The following is a 14,188-nucleotide window of genomic DNA, read 5'->3' as shown; positions in this document are numbered from 1 at the left end:
AGAATTAAAAGTAAATAAATAATTACATAAATAAATAAATAAATAATAAAAGTAAAGCTGTTGGAATTCTTCTTGACCTTCAGACAATAATTCTGAATGCTACAGTGCCGGACAGAACAGGCAAAATAAATAAATAAATAAATCTGTCTGTCTCTTCATTATTGAAGTGAATATTTTTGAAGTGTCACTATTGCTTGGAGGCAAATTACCAAAGGATTGTAGACAAGTCGGCATTTACCAGGAAAACTCCAGAAACCTTAGTAATTTGACTGTGGCCAAAGAAATTATATATCATATCATATGATATCATATATCACATCATATATCACGTATCATAAGTTTTCCAGTGCTGCCCATTTTTGTGACTGATTACTGCGTTTTTGTGATGGAGGTCTTAGAAGAAGAAAAAATCTGAAACAAGCTGTTAAACCCAGGAAAGGAGTACAGTGTAGTACAAACAAACATCATGCAATATCAGAAGGGAGTGTCACAGGCTGGGTCTCTGACCCAGTGCTCTGAGCCTCTCTTTTGTATTTGTTTCATTTTTGATATGTTATTAGTTTTTGTGTCAGTTCCTATCTGTCTTTAGTTTGGGTTGTTATTGTTTATTGTTCCTTGGTTTTCTATGTTTTGGGGTTTTGGTATTTATCATTATGTATTTAGGTCTGTTAAGTTTGGGTTGCCATGCTTAGTTTTAGTGTTCCTGTTTTATTTTGACAGTGTCTTGTGTTCCTTGTTCATTATAGTTAGCTTTCTTTTCTTGGTCCTGTCATTAGGGTTATGTCTGTCAGCTGTTCCCCCATGTGTCTCTACTTCCACTGATCACCTCATGTGGGTATTTAAGCCTTCTGTTTTCTGCTTGTCATTGTCGGTTCGTCTGTTTATTTGACCTCAGTCACAGTCATGGTTTTCGTCTGTTATTCTACGGTAGTCTTAGTCTTTGCCTGTTATTTTCCACCACAGTTATAGTTATAATGTTTTGGTCTCAGTCCCTCTTAGTGTTTTTGTTTCTTAGTGTTTTTGTCAGTTTGCTTTGGTTTCCTGTGCCGTCATTAATAAAGGATCACTTTTCTGTTACAACTTACAACTCCTTGTCCATCATCTGCTTTTGGGTCCTGCTTCCTCGCACATCGGCGCACCCCGCCGTGACAGGGAGTCTAAAAGTTTTGGCCACTTATGGCAAGCCAATATGGTAATTGTGAATGTGTTATTTCCTCTTTCCAAAGTCACACTGTTCCATGTTAATGACTGGTTCTAATAGGGGCAGAGTATGCTTGTTTGTTTTTTACTTGTATACATTCTTAACCTATAGCCATTATTTCTAAAAAATAAAAATAAAAATAAAAAAATGTTCAATGTCATATGTTAATAATCAGTAATTAGTTTTAGTCATCCCAAAAATATTCTTCAATTTACTGTCAGTTTCAAATATGGGGTTAAGATTTGTCATCATTAAACCCTAGGGAGACAACACTTACCAGCAGTAAATGTTTATTTTTTTATTCTTTATTTAAAACATAATTAAAAATTTGAATATCAAAACAGCTTTCCAGTAATGTTATGAAACATGTCTAATTAGGTCAATTAAAGAAAATTTTAAATATGGGGAAGTAATAAAAAGTGTGACCTGTGTGAACTGATGGCACTGTATACATTCTTGTGCCCTTCCTGTAATCATGTACCACAGCTACTACGCATGCATGTCCACCAAATATAAAGAGAGCCTGACCAGCCACTCAGCCGTCAGAGAAATCTAAATCCCTTGTGATAAAAGACTTTCATTTGGCATTTAGAGAGTGGAAAAGGTAACATGTTTTATAACAGATGAATCACAGTTATTCTGTAAATGTGCTGAGAATGGTCAATGTCTATTCCTGATGATGATTCTTTTTTCTTTTCTTTTTTTTAGGATGAAGTGTATTGTGGCATTTCTTGTGCTGTCGATGGTCACCCTCATGGCTGAACCTGGAGAGTGCATTTGGGACGCAGTTTTCCATGGAGGTATAGTTTTTGAAAAAGCATGTTTTAGAAAAAAAGGTTGACATAAGCATACAATTGTGCTGAATGTACTACTAAATATTCATATTTATATATTTATATTATTTTCTTCTCGTTTGTTTTATTTAGCCAAACATTTTCTTCATCGGTAAGAGAGTTTATAACAGTTATAATAATAATAATAATAATCAGTAGTAGTAGTAGTAGTAAAAGTGGTAGTATAATGCAAAATTTCTGTTGTAATGTGTCTGCTTTGCTACCACTAGGCTCGTCAATGGACCTGGTGTCAAGGATGCTGTCAAGGATGTCCAACAAAAGCAAGAGCAGCAAAAAGATCAGGAGCTGGATAAGCGTGCAATCAGTTACCACCGTCGTCGACTTAATTTTGACTAAATTCAAGCTACCACCAAAAAAACCTCCATTCTATTGAAAAGAAAAGCTTCGTCTATAACAACAGAAATAAAATGCAGCTAATTATTTCTTGAAACTATACTTTGTGTTACTTTACTTGATAATGTACTCTTAGTGTTTTTGTTTTTGTGAATTGTCTGTTCTTTAATAAATTCATATTATAGCATGCTGAAACCTTGGGTGTCTAGGCTTATGTAATACAAATATGATTGCAATACATCAAAAGGAGGCAGCTGATTATTACAAACTCGATCGCCCTTAGAAATTTGAAGGGCTAAAGGTAAGCAAATTTAATATAGGGCACACTGTAACAGTCACAATGATGTGGTGTCTCTTCAATGCAACCTAAGCCAAGGGTTTATGATGTCATTAGTGTGTGGCACTGCCCTCTCTGTGAATTATGGGAACAATGTGCTTGTGCAGGTAGAGAGACAGACTTTATATGTTTTACCTCTCCACAAACTTTTGCAACGTTACAGGTTGTATGAACACTGTGTGTCATGTTTGATAAGCAGCAGCCGTTCAACCGGGCCTTGTATGGTTGATGAAGAGAAGGTACATAAAAGGATACGCTGTGGAACTCCCAGTACCAGTGTGATCATGTATTCTTCGTACTATCCTGCTAAGGTTTCTACCGCCTCCTCTCAACCACTGAACACAACCCGTTACAACGCCTTGCAGACTCCACATTTTATGTCATCTTTCAGGTATTTGTGTGGAAAGTTTACTGTTATTGCTCTGGAAGTCATTATAGGGGGGAAAAAATGTCTGGCCTTCGGTTAGCCATTCTGTTCATTTTAGCCGCTATGGTGCCTGACTGGAGCTTCCATGTGGTACTGAGGCAGGTTATTGGCCGGTAGTTGGATGGGACCGGTCCCTTTCTGGGATCAGGACCATCCGGCCTTCAGTTAGCCATTCCGTATCTTTGAGAATGTCTTTGTGAGTCAGTCATTTGGGTCCTATCTCTCTCCACTCCACAATTATGTTTCAAAATGTAGTTATAAAATATTCAGTACTTTTATTACAATTAAATGTATTCCCCACTGCTGTGTAATGTATGTTGATGATGATGGACCTGCGACCAGAACAGCAGATGTGTGCCCAGTGTACCACTCTCATAGAGCACCCTTTTCAAAAATCAAATGTTGTTTGAAACAGATACTGGTGATTTTAAAAATATAAACAGTGGGGATAGGGATAGGTTAATTGGATAATCCAAATTGCCACTAGGTGTGAATGTGCGAGTGAATGTGAGTATGAATGGTCTGTCCTTGTGTGTTGGCCCTGCGACAGACTGGCGACCTGTCCAGGGTGTACCCCGCCTCTCGTCCTATGACAGCTGGGATTGGCTCCAGCACCCCCCGCGACCCTGAAAAGGATAAGCGGTAGCGAATGGATGGATGGATAAACAGCTTTTAATTGATAGTACTATTTATCTGATGCTGCCATATCAGATAAATAGTTTGTTTTTCATCGTCTTCTATCTAAATCACCAGGAAAATGATCAAAAAACATTCTCTTTTTTTATTTGATTATTCCTGCACCCAAGAAGGCAGCAGAATATAGCTGTTAAGGGGAAACAAATAGCAATGATAATTTTTATGTAAAGAATGTATAAGTCATTGGGTGTGATTGCTGCTTGTTATCACATCCAATATTGCAGAGTTCTTGCATGATGTTTACATGATGCCACATGCACAACCTCAGTAACGGATATTTTGGACAAAGGATGTTGAAAAACTAGTAGGCAGGAGTTGTTGTGAAGGAGGATGTGCAGAGAGTTGGCATGGCAGAAGAGAATGCTATGGATAGAGTGAAATATAGGCAGCTAATTCACTGTGGCGACCCATTAGGAAGCAGCTAAAAGAAGAAGTTGCAACACAATATTTATTTATACTAAAAATAACCCTCTAAAGTCTAACCTGTTGCTGGCTTCAGACAAGTGTTTTTTAAACATCTCTAAGTCCTGTAAGTCGTGAACCATTTGACTCTGCGCTTTTCAGTGATATTAAGGTCATTACGGTAATCCCAGGCACAGGGTGGCAGAAGCCTCAGGAAGACCAAATTGAGAGAAGAGAGTGTGTGAGTGTGATGCAGCTCTACAGAAGTCGTGAAAAGGAAATAACCATCTCTGGATAAAGAAGGGCCCAAGAGTACATCTTTCACAATCTTACAATACTGAGATTACAGCTATTAAGCAACTCTATGTGAATGGTATTCATGGCCATTGATCAATAGGCTTTGATCAAGGGTTGTTGATCAATTGCCATGACAGTTTGCATATTAATGATCAAGGAACTGACCTTTTTTTAAAAAAATTTTTTATAATCTGTTATATCTTGTAAAGCACTTTGTGATTTCTATCTAGAAATGTGCTATATAAATAAAATTTTACTTATTTTACTTACTTACCGTAATGACCTTAATATCACTGAAAAGCGCAGAGTCAAATGGCCCATTGTTCATTCAGTGGGCTTGTTTCACTCATTGTGCAAATGTATTGTTTATAAGATTGCCCACAGTTAGCTGAGACTGAAGAAGTCACTTGGATGAATGACGAAACGTTTTTCCCACTGAAAACGCTACGTCCAGATGAGCAGAATCAACCTTTTGCTTTATAGAAAACTAACATTTTTTTTGCTGTTTGCTGTGCTTTTTTTTGTTTTTTTGCCAAGATTTGGATATGGCGCCTTGCCTGGGATTGCCGTGACGACCCTAATATCACTGAAAAGCACAGTGTTGCTGCTTTCAGGAAATGGAATTTTGCAATTGCACCAATGGTCCAAGAATGATAGCAGTTTGGCCTAAGAGTTTGACAAAAAACATAATTAGTATAATATTACTATAAAGATCACCACTAATTAATATTAATAGTATATTAATATAGAGATCTAGAGTCCTTCCTTTCCTCCTCCATACTTTTGTTTTCCCATCTTTATTGTAAAAGTTAATTGATTCAATCTCCAAAGAATTCCTCACCAGAACTGTGCAGGGTATTTTAGCTATTTTCAAGCACAATGTAATCTGGACTGAAAAGTTCAACTTCAGTCATTTTATGCTTAATTTGCCATTGAAAGGCAATGGAACAGATCTCATCTCACCATGAAACTGCCTGTCCCTAAATTTTTCCAATTACTTTTAAACTTCTGAAAATAGTTATAGTCAAAGGTAGAAGTTTTGTCAATTAAAGCTGGAAGTCTGCACTTTATTCACACCTTGAGCTTTGGGCAAAATTGCAAAAAAAAAGAAGAAAGAAAAGATAGCACTGTATGAGCTCTTTTTGTTTGTTTGTTTTTTTTTAAGATTTTGGTCAAGTATAAAAAAAATATTTAAAAAATTCTAGAAACATTTTCATCAAGATATAGCGATTTAAAGTGGGATAATGTGTTCAATTGTTTGACACTGAGCACAAAGATGATCATTACATGACCAAAGACTGTGCAGTTATGCAGGTTTTTTTGCATTTCAAAATACCATGTGATAGTCTAATTTTTCTTTTCCTTCCTGTGTTGCATAAGCAAGACAAAGTAATCCAGCTGGTACATAAAGAGATGAGTAAACAGACAGAGATCATTACTTGTAGGCTTTATACCACTTACTTTCCAAAAGTTGAAGAGTTGAATTCCATTTCAATCAGAAAGGTATGTAATGTTAAATATGTTACCATTTTACTCAAAAACAACAATTTATAATTTCTTTGGTTCTTATCTCTAGGATGAAGTGCACTATACTGTTCCTTGTGCTGTCGATGGTCGTCCTCATGGCTGAACCTGGGGAAGGCTTTATTTCCCATATTATTGGTGGAATTATTCATGGTAATCTTGTTGATATTTAGATTTTTTTTTACAGTAACCCGTTCTCATGGTATTCTAATAATCATCATCTTGGTTGAAATTGTAGAAAATGTATGAATGGAGATGTGTAACTACTGTAATAACATTACAGTGTTTAATGTTAATTTAATGTTGGACTACTATGTTTACCAGTTTCTTTGCTCGCATTTCCTATGTAAATCACAAGTTTACTATATGCATAACCATAAACACATACATATACATTTAAAATTTTAGAAAGAAACACACCAAGGTTTAAGTTTGGACAATAGCATATAGGGGTACTTTCATTATTTTACACGGGAACCTTATGAGGATGAGAACCAATTTCTCTGAAAAAGTGAGGTGTCTGATTTTATTTAAAAGCAACAGCTAATGTCAGATTTGGCTGGAGGCTTATGGGCTTAAAAATTTAAAGTTGACCTGTAAAATTGTCTAATATTGAAAACATCTTACCCTCTGCCTCATTTATTTTACCTTTGTTTACTTAAAATTAGGAATGCCAGTGATCATTACTTCCTCACTATAATACAGTTAACACAAAAAAATAAGCTAGCTTCCTCAAAGTATTTTATCAGCAAAAATAGGTTTTTGGCCGTGGTATCAGATACCATGATCGCAGCTCAATTATCATTTCTAGACAAAGCTAATTTAGGATAAGTAAGTTGTACACTACAGTTACGGTAACAGCATTATACATCCTGCATTACTGTGTTTTATATTATATGAATTATAGTATGGTAAGATGTACACTACAGGCACATTCCCTTTGAATGGTATAATTGCATTGTACATCCTGCATTAATATTATATGTATAATACTGTGTCAAATTCATACTACATTATTTCCATCTCTTTTTTCTTTTATTCAGCTGGCAAGGCTATCCATGAGTAAGAACTTGTGCTTCTACAATTATTGCAAATGCTTGACAACTACTCTTGTTGCATGTGGATCTAAATTGTCATTTCTCTCTGACCACAGCGCAATTAAACGTCGCAGACAAAGAGGAGAACTGCAGGTAGAGCAGGAACTGCAGCAACAACTACAGCAACTGAAACAACTTCAGCAACAGGAAAAGCTGAACCAACGCTTTAACCGAGAGCAGCTCAAACGAGAGAGAGTTGTTTTTAACTAGACTTCCACCCGAAAGAGAAAGTCTAAATCTCTTTACTGTAGTTGAAAAGAATGCATAACCGAATTAATATAACCACGCGTGGCTTTAAGACATGTTTGAATGATTGAGTACATGATGAGATGATTTAAAGAGACAAATAAGTTGTTCTGAATAAATTCTCAATAACGTTAAATATTCTGCATCACTTGTAATGTGTAGAACTGCTTTATTATTTCACCAACCCATTTTAATATAATGCTAAAAAATAAATCTGCATGCACAAAAACATTTGTCCTTAAAGGACACAGTGGTTTGAATTATTGTTGAAGTAATTTGAAACTTTTCTGTGACCTTTATATAGTCATAAATATCTTAACCACTTTCAATACTACAGTATGTTCATTTTAAATGTTTTTAAAATTCAGGTTATAGGTCTCTTAAGTTGTCTGTAATAAAGTTTTTGATATTCCAGGACTGCAAAGTATTGTTAAATCCAAACTTGGTGCCACGTCTTGGTGAGAAGAAAGTAATACAAATAGACAAATAGATAAACTGACAAGAAGGAAAAACTGATTATAAATGATAAAATATGGGATGTGGATTTTTTTTTTTAGCATTGTGGTGACGTTAGAACATGTGACTCAGGAGTTAGAGTAGATTGTCATTCAATCACCAGCAATGAAAAACAGAAAAACAATCCTACAGCTTAATTTAAAAAAAAAAAAAAAAACATAATAAATTACAGTATATTTTTAACAAACACATCTCAGCTAAATAGAAGGATGGAGCACTAATAAAGTGGTGTATTAGTAACACATCTAGGCTGTTTCTGGGGCTTTCAATGGGAATGTGCTAAAGGAGTTATTAAAAACGTCTTCACACTGGATTCCAATTCACATGATGAGCAACCTGGTTAGAAATCAGGAACTTATCTGTTCAGATGATAAATTGCACAGAGCTTGTTTACTTAATGCAGTGGTTCCCAAACTTTTTTTTACTATGCCCCCCTTTGTTTTACAAGAAAAATGTTTGCGCCACCCCCCGCACAAACACATCCTCCAACTACACACCACTGTTGTGATGTGTGGTCCAACTACGGCCTTGAGCCGAGAGGGACGCCAGTACTTCAGTTTAGAAGTGCTTTATGCGGGGGTGGGGTGGATGGGGATTGGGGAGTGCCTATGGGGTTATTTCTTTTTTTTTTTCTTTTTTTTTTTTTTTGTATGTGTGTATCTGTACGTGGATGGCGATGGAAGTCGATATCTGAGCGAGTTGATATTTGATGTTTGGGTTAAACAAAGAGTCTTGCGTTGAGGGAAACGATGTAAAAATAGTCTCTTGGAATGTAAAAGGTCTTGGACATATAATTAAAAGAGGTAAAGTTTTTTCACATCTTAAATCACTTAAAGCAGATGTAATATTCCTTCAGGAAACTCATATAAATATTAACAACCAACAAACATTAAGAGCAAAGTGGATATCTCAAGTGTATCAAGCTCCTTTTACCAGTAAGGGCAGAGGTGTTGCGATTCTCTTTAAAAAGAATGTCTCATTTTGTCCAGACTCTGTGATCGCTGACCCATATGGCAGATACCTTATAGTCACTGGTCAAATTAATTCAATACCGATAACCTTGCTTAACATCTATGCTCCAAATGTGGATAATCCTGATTTTTTTAAGAATGTTTTCAACTTAATACCGACAGTTACCGCCAACATTATTATTGGTGGTGATTTTAACTGTTTTCTCGACATTTTTTTGGATAGATTATCTACAAAAGCCCCCTCCAATATTAGGTCAGTGGAGACTTTGAATGATTTAATTAAAACTAGAAATTTAATTGATATCTGGCGTTTACAACACCCTACTGAGAGAGCCTATTCATTTTTCTCTCATGTTCATAAAACCTATACTAGAATTGATTATTTTCTGATATCCTCTGAGCTGATGCCCATAGTTGTTGATTCTAATTACCATAATATTGTAATATCTGATCATTGCCCGGTTTCAATGGTCTTTAAAAACATTTTGACCAAAAAATATAATTGGCGTTTTAACCCTTCCCTTCTGAATGATCAAGAATTTATTAAATACCTTAATGCAAATATGGATACGTTTCTTGCCACTAATGATAATGGAGAAGTTTCAGATTCTATTTTGTGGGAGACCTTTAAAGTCGTGATGAGAGGTCATATTATTTCCTTTGAATCTTCCAAGAAAAAAATATTGGGAAAAAGACTTAAAGAAATAGAAAATAAGCTTCCTGAATTGGAAGAAGTATATAGATCATCTTTGTTGCAAACTGATTTAAATGAAATTTTGAAATTAAAGTATGAATACAACACAATTTTAAATAAACGTGTTAGCAATCTTCTTTTGAAGCTCAAACAGAGACATTTTGAATTTGGAGATAAACCAGAGAAACTGCTGGCAAATCAGCTTAGAGGGGAACAAGCAAAACGAGCAATTCAAAAAGTGATAATGAAATCGGGTAAGGTAAGTACCAATCCAAAGGAAATTAATACTTGTTTTACCAAATTTTATAAAGATCTCTATTCTAGTAAAATTAAACCATCTCAAAGTGATTTTAGCAACTTCTTCGATCGGTTAGCTATTCCTCAATTAGACAAAGCCCTGAGAGATGAAATTGATTCCCCTATCTCTGAAAAACATCTCTTAAGAACAATTCAAACCTTACCACTTGGAAAAACAGCTGGCCCAGATGGATTTGGTAATGAATTCTATAAAGCCTTTCAAAATAAAATTATTCCTCTCATGCTTAGGATGATAAATGATTCCGTTAAAAATAAAAGGTTACCAGCTTCACTTTATGAGGCAAATATCTGTTTGCTTCATAAAACTGGAAAGGAGGAAGGCATCCCAGCAAATTATAGACCCATTGCTCTTTTAAATTGTGATCATAAAATCATAACCAAAATCTTAGCTACAAGATTGAGTAAACATATTTCAACAATTATACATCCTAATCAAACAGGATTTATTCCTGGTAGATGGTCATTTAATAATGTCCGTTTATTATTAAATACAATTTACTCAGGTTATGGAAAAGAGGTTAAAACAGCAGTACTTTCTCTGGACGCTCAAAAAGCGTTTGATCAGATTGAATGGTCTTATATATTTGAGACTCTAAAACAATTTGGTTTTGGGGAGTACTTTAGGGATTGGATTAAAATGATTTATCTGTGTCCGGTGTCCTGTATTCTCACTAATGCAGATAATGTCATGGTCCTGCGACCATGACTCAGTGACTTTATGTTTATGCTCTTTATTGTTATTACTTTCATTATTATTCATGGCTGTTTTGGGATGGTTTGTGTTTGGGATTTTAGACACTGGGTTCTGGGTTTGTGCTCCCTCTGTTGGTCCCTGGTGTTAGTGTTCCCCTGTCTCGTCAGGTTAATCAGGTCCAGCTGTTTCCCCCACCTGTGTGTGATTTCCCAGTGTCTCTTTGTGTACTTATAGTGTGTGATTTCCTCTGCTCCTCGTCGCGTCGTCTGTGTTCATACCTGGTGTAATCCCCTGCGTGCTCTCCCTGCTGTTCTCCCTTCATGCTCAGGTTTGCTATTTCTTTGTGTAGTTTCTCCCAGTTAGTTCATCCTTAGTTCTGTTTTACCATCCCCACTTTATATTGGATATTATCAATAAATCACCCTCACACCTGAATAAGTGCTGCGTTTTGAGTCCTCCTTCCGCTCTCCACACGGCCGCTGCCCCGGACCGTGACAGTACGATGCGACCACAACATGGACCCAGCAGCGCTTAACCCGTCCAGGGAGCTACGGGAGACGCTCATCGATGCCACACAGGAGCTGATCGACCTGTGGCTGGAAAGCCCGGGTGACACGTCCCAGCGCGCTATAGAGAGGCGGCTACAGCGTCTGGTGACCGGTCTCCCATGGCTTCTGGGCTCGCTCTGTTCGTGGGAGCGGGAGTTTCTCCTTTTGGACCTTGGACTACACCCCCCGTCTGCATTCACTTTCGAGCAGCCCGATGCGGTGAGTGAGCGGGATGCATTGCTTTCCCCAGTTTCCGGGACTTTATTTTCTGGGGCTATTCAGAGCGGGATGGGAGACTGTACGGGTCGCTTACCTACCTTCGTGGTAACGGATCCTTCCCAAGTGGGCGTGTACAAACCCTCTGTAAAACCGAGAGACTGTTTCTCTGCCGCTCCTTCTGAGCCAGGACTTTATTGCCATTCTCCGGCTCAGTTCTGTGTCCAGCCACAAGCTTCCCAGTCTGCAGCTCAACCGTTAGCCTCCCTACGGACACAATTACCGGTTCTGCCGCCGCTCCAGTTAGCCACTCAGCCGCCACCACCACCGCTAGCCTCGCTACAACCCATAGTTCAGTTAATGGCTGAGTCACAACATTCACACTATTTTTCCACCGCTGTTTCTAAGCAGGGAGATGAACTGTTTTACAACGGACCTGTTCCTCAAAAGCTGGCAACAATAGAGACTGTTGCTCACTCCGGGGCTTCCCCAGAGGCTGGGTTACTGCCCTCAGCTTACTCTGGACCCCTGGAGGCCAAGATGCCAGCTGTGACCTGCACCGGGCTGTCACTGCCTGAGCAGGGTCAGTGCTCTGCGCAGCTGCAGCCCTCCGTATGTGTGCCAGAGGCCCACGTGCCTACTGGTTTTGTTTCAAATGTGCCAGAGGCCCACGTGCCTACTGGTTTTGTTTCATGTGTGCCAGAGGCCCACGTGCCTACTGGTTTTGTTTCATGTGTGCCAGAGGCCCACGTGCCTACTGGTTTTGTTTCATGTGTGCCAGAGGCCCACGTGCCTACTGGTTTTGTTTCAAATGTGCCAGAGGCCCACGTGCCTACTGGTTTTGTTTCAAATGTGCCAGAGGCCCACGTGCCTACTGGTTTTGTTTCATGTGTGCCAGAGGCCCACGTGCCTACTGGTTTTGTTTCATGTGTGCCGGGGGCCCCGGTGCCCACTGGTTCTGCGGCTGTTTTCGCTGGGGGGCCCGAGGAGCCCGTCCAGCCTCCTGCTTCGCCTGCTGGGGGGCCCGAGGAGCCCGTCAGGCCTCCTGCCACACTGACTGCCATGTCGGCTGGGGGGCCCGAGGAGCCCGTCCGGCCTCCTGCTTCTTCGGCTGGGGGGCCCAAGGAGCCCGTCCGGCCTCCTGCCACACTGACTGCCACGTCGGCTGGGGGGCCCGAGGAGCCCGTCCGGCCTCCTGCTTCTTCGGCTGGGGGGCCCGAGGAGCCCGAGCTTCTCCACCTGTGGCTGCTTCTCCACCTGTGGCTGCAGCGCTACCACCTGCTACTGCCACGCCTCAGCCTGAAGCTTCGTCCTCGCCCGGCCCGGCTTCAGCTACAGCTTCGTCGTCGCCCGGCCCGGCTTCATCCTCGCCTGGCCCGGCTTCAGCCTCGCCTGGTTCTGGTCCAGCTTCATCCTCACCTGGCCCAGCTTCGGCTACAGCGTCAGCTTCGCCTGGCCCGGCTTCAGCTACAGCTTCATCATCGCCTGGTCCGGCTCCATCCACGCCTGGCCCGGCTCCATCCACGCCTGGCCCGGTTTCATCCTCGCCCGGTCCAGCTTCAGTCTCGCCCGGTCCTGGTCCGGCTTCGTCCCTGCCTGGTCCGGCTTCATCCTCGTCTGGTCCAGCCTTCGTGCCCGCATCCTCGGCCACAGCATCCTCATCTTCACCCGCAGCGCCTGGTCCAGCCTCCGCTTCAGCGTCCTCATCAGCTTCGCCTGGTCCAGCCTCAGCTTCAGCGTCCTCATCAGCCTCGCCTGGTCCAGCCTCCGTGTCTGCATCCTCGCCTGGTCCAGCCTCCGTGTCTGCATCCTCGTCTGGTCCAGCCTCCATGTCTGCATCATCGTCTGGTCCAGCCTCCGTGTCTGCATCATCATCTCCGCCTGCTGCGGTCCCGGCTTCCGTGCCCTCAGCCTCGCCTGGCCCAGCCTCGTTTGGGTCTGGAGCTAAACGGCCGTTTTCTGGACCGCTGGCTAGGCTACTGGTCGGGCGCCGTCACCTGAGCGGCCGCCGTTGCCTTCCGCACGGCCGGCCCCCGGACCCTCTTCGCCTGAGCGGCCGCCGTTGCCTTCCGCACGGCCGGCCTCCTGAACCTTTTGTGCGCCTCCACGGCCTTCTTCGTGGCCGGCCTCCTGAACTGTCCCATCCCGGCCTCCTGTGTTATCGGGCCCCTGGCCGGCCACCTGAACTGTGTTTTGGACTCTGCTCCCCTGTGAGTTTTTTTTTTTTTTTTGTGAACATTTGTTTGGGACTCTGGGGCCTCCGTCTTTGGTCTTGGCCCGGTCCCTCCGTCCTGGGCCCCCTGCCGCCCGCCCGGATCTGGTGGTGTGTTTCTGTGGCTGTCGGGGGCCAGCCCTTGAGGGGGGGGGGGTACTGTCATGGTCCTGCGACCATGACTCAGTGACTTTATGTTTATGTTCTTTATTGTTATTACTTTCATTATTATTCATGGCTGTTTTGGGATGGTTTGTGTTTGGGATTTTAGACACTGGGTTCTGGGTTTGTGCTCCCTCTGTTGGTCCCTGGTGTTAGTGTTCCCCTGTCTCGTCAGGTTAATCAGGTCCAGCTGTTTCCCCCACCTGTGTGTGATTTCCCAGTGTCTCTTTGTGTACTTATAGTGTGTGATTTCCTCTGCTCCTCGTCGCGTCGTCTGTGTTCATACCTGGTGTAATCCCCTGCGTGCTCTCCCTGCTGTTCTCCCTTCATGCTCAGGTTTGCTATTTCTTTGTGTAGTTTCTCCCAGTTAGTTCATCCTTAGTTCTGTTTTACCATCCCCACTTTATATTGGATATTATCAATAAATCACCCTCACACCTGAA

General features: G+C 41.0%; 2 protein-coding genes across 4 annotated transcripts in view; one reads left to right on the top strand and one right to left on the bottom strand.

Annotated features, from left to right (window-relative positions):
- The window catches only part of LOC146558206 (exostosin-1), a 353,884-nt gene that overhangs the window by 133,532 nt on the left and 206,164 nt on the right, over positions 1 to 14,188 (bottom strand). The gene's annotated exons all lie outside the window — the stretch shown is intronic.
- On the top strand, positions 1,691 to 7,824 carry LOC146558211 (pteroicidin-alpha-like). Of its 2 annotated transcripts, XM_085246146.1 has the most exons (6): positions 1,691 to 1,805; positions 1,910 to 2,001; positions 2,128 to 2,146; positions 6,124 to 6,224; positions 7,115 to 7,133; positions 7,225 to 7,824. In XM_085246146.1, the coding sequence occupies exons 2-6, from the start codon at positions 1,911 to 1,913 to the stop codon at positions 7,376 to 7,378; spliced, it is 384 nt and encodes a 127-aa protein (XP_085102272.1). In that variant the 5' UTR covers positions 1,691 to 1,805; position 1,910; the 3' UTR covers positions 7,379 to 7,824. The 2 variants fall into 2 exon arrangements, with proteins under 2 accessions (XP_085102272.1, XP_085102271.1); XM_085246145.1 differs by lacking the exons at positions 1,691 to 1,805; positions 1,910 to 2,001; positions 2,128 to 2,146 and adding an exon at positions 5,957 to 6,050 and having other exon boundaries at positions 7,225 to 7,820.

This window comes from Mchenga conophoros, linkage group LG15, assembly GCF_057382185.1.
Source record: "Mchenga conophoros isolate Kocher_MC1m ecotype Shallow Benthic linkage group LG15, M_conophoros_male_GT1.1, whole genome shotgun sequence".
NCBI classification, from domain to species: domain Eukaryota; kingdom Metazoa; phylum Chordata; class Actinopteri; order Cichliformes; family Cichlidae; genus Mchenga; species Mchenga conophoros.
This window is presented reverse-complemented; position numbering and strand designations above follow the sequence as displayed.